The sequence below is a fragment of the Asparagus officinalis genome, chromosome 10 (genome assembly GCF_001876935.1).
Source record: "Asparagus officinalis chromosome 10, Aspof.V1, whole genome shotgun sequence".
NCBI lineage: Eukaryota > Viridiplantae > Streptophyta > Magnoliopsida > Asparagales > Asparagaceae > Asparagus > Asparagus officinalis.
Genome location: NC_033803.1, coordinates 12,610,602 through 12,613,124, shown reverse-complemented (window position 1 = coordinate 12,613,124; position 2,523 = coordinate 12,610,602). Strand labels below are relative to the sequence as shown.

The 2,523-nt window shown below is 34.1% G+C and overlaps 1 protein-coding gene across 1 annotated transcript; it reads right to left on the bottom strand.

Annotated features, from left to right (window-relative positions):
* Positions 903 to 2,002, bottom strand: LOC109825748. The gene is made up of 3 exons (XM_020392636.1): positions 1,920 to 2,002; positions 1,583 to 1,808; positions 903 to 1,485 (listed from the first exon to the last, which is right to left on the bottom strand). Exons 1-3 carry the CDS (start codon positions 1,986 to 1,988, stop codon positions 992 to 994), a joined length of 789 nt encoding a protein of 262 aa, XP_020248225.1. The 5' UTR covers positions 1,989 to 2,002; the 3' UTR covers positions 903 to 991.

Here is a 2,523-nt window from a genome sequence, read left to right as displayed (position 1 = left end):
TAACTTATAAAAAAACATAAAAGTAATACATCTTGAAGATAATAATAAAAGCTATCAATAAAAGTAATACATCTTGAAGATAATAATAAAAGATCTAGTCATCACAAAAACAAAGTAAAGACAGAAAAATGAACGGATGATTGACTTCATGGCAGAAAAATTTTCTAGGCAGAGAAACTAACCAAGAGGGAGGGAGGTGGCGTTTCACTTTTTTCCCAATTGTATTCTTTCCAATGTGTGGGATAATTTGAGAGAGGAGAACTTATGGTTATATATATAGGTAGTATAATTTGTGGGATAATTATGACCAATTATTCCAATTCTAATTCTAGTAGAATTCTACTTGACTAACGCACCAAAAAAATAATACATCTCTATTTCTACAAAAGTTCTACTTGACTAACACTATAAAAAAATATCTCATTTCCTAGTTCTATATGACTAACACCTTAAAAATTTATCCCACAAATTATCCTAGTTCCAGTTTTAAGTTCTAGATGACTAACCCCTTAGGGGGGTTAGTCACATTGAACTTTTTAAGTAGAACTGGGATAATTGCTAAAGTGGGATAATTTTTTGACACTAGGATAATTTAGTGGAATAATGATGGATAATTCTTGAAGTGGGATAATTTGATAGGATAATTTAGTGGGATAATGGTGGATAATTTTAAATGATGGATAATTCTTGAAGTGGGATAATTTGATAGGATAATTTAGTGGGATAATGGTGGATAATTTTATGAAGTGTGATAATTTGGGTGGGATAATTTGATAGGATAATTTAGTGGGATAATGGTGGATAATTTTATGAAGTGTGATAATTTGGTGGAGTAATGGTGGGTATAAATTATTATTGTTAATAATTGTATATTAAAATAAATATAAGATTGATTAGCAATTGATTAGTCTAGTAATAACTATAAAATATAATGTAATAAAACATCACTATTCATCTAAAATAATAAAATATTTTACAACTAAATAAAAATCTAAATCCCTAGAGTGACTCGACTTCCATCATCCCACATGGCCTCTGCCATAGAATTTCTCCAAGCTCCTGCAGCTGCTCGTTGAGTCTGTTGAGTCTGTAACTCATCTTCTTCATCAGAGTCATCATCCGCATCAGCAATATTTCGTGGAGCTTCTAGTGAAAGATCATAAATATCGAAGTCATCATTTGTATTCTCCAATCTTAAAAAGTTATGCAATCCGACGCATGCAACGAACATCTTTATTTGTGTGGCATATGGAAAACCTGGAGGTTGGCTCTTGAAAATAGTGAATCTAGACTTAAAAACTCCAAAGATGCGCTCGACACAATTTCTAAGTGACGCATGCCGATGGTTGAAAACTTCTTTTGAATTTCGTGGTCGTTGTCGATTATTAGCATGACCGAACTCTGAAAGATGGTACCTTTGACCTCGGTATGGAGCAAGAAATTGTAGCCTATTTGGATAGCCGCAGTCAACTAGATAAAATTTATCTGCAAACAAGAATAAAAATAAGAATGAGAAAAAATATTATAAAACTAAAAAATATTCTTTAATTGATAGAAAAAATATTATAAAAAAGATTATTACTCTGTGGAAGTGGAAGTCCATAAGGTCTACTCATTGCATCCTTCAAGACTCTTGCATCATTAGCAGAACCCTCCCACCCAGCTAAGACATAAATGAATTTGAGATCAAATGTGCAAGCTGCCAAGACGTTCTGAGAGAGAAAACCATGTCTATTTCGATAGGGCGTCTGATCTATGTTATACACCATGCACGGTATATGAGTCCCATCTATTGCACCGATACAGTCCTGAATAATCAATGTGTCAGACCATCTCAAGTGATATGTGTGTGGTCGCGCACGCATGTGTGCACGTGTGTGTGTCTGCGTGTGTGTAAAATCTAAAGCAATAATAATTACCTTGAAATAAGGCCAAAAGCGAGATTCTGATTTAACCTTATCAGGTGGATCAGTAGGGGGTGATGCCATCAAGCATGATGCTAAAGATACCAATGCATGTAATGCTTTATTGAAACATACACTAATGGTCCATTTTGAACGATCAAATCGATCAGTTGCAACAGAGTATCGTTGATTCTGACTAACCGTGAGAAGAAAAATAGCAATCATCTCCTCAACACTAATGTGGTATGTGTCTTGTATATGGCCCCGCTCTCTCAAGATATTGCATAACTTCATGAAGCAATCTGGGTACGTTCGGTAAATTCTACGAAAATCTTGAGGATGATTATCCATCTTGGACTGTAAGTATGTGAGACCAAGATCTGTAATACCACGTCGAGGACTTCGAAAATTAAGCGTATTTGCTATGAACTCCTGTGATAGACACCCTGATACCTTTATGATCAGATTTGCAGCCTCAGCAGCTAATTCGATTATGCGAATCAAAAGATTATCATCGAAGTCTTCATGATGAAAATATAAAATGGGCAAATTTTGATCTTCCTCCATCCTATTAAATAATATAACCAATGAAATATAATCAATTTACATGAAACTTATG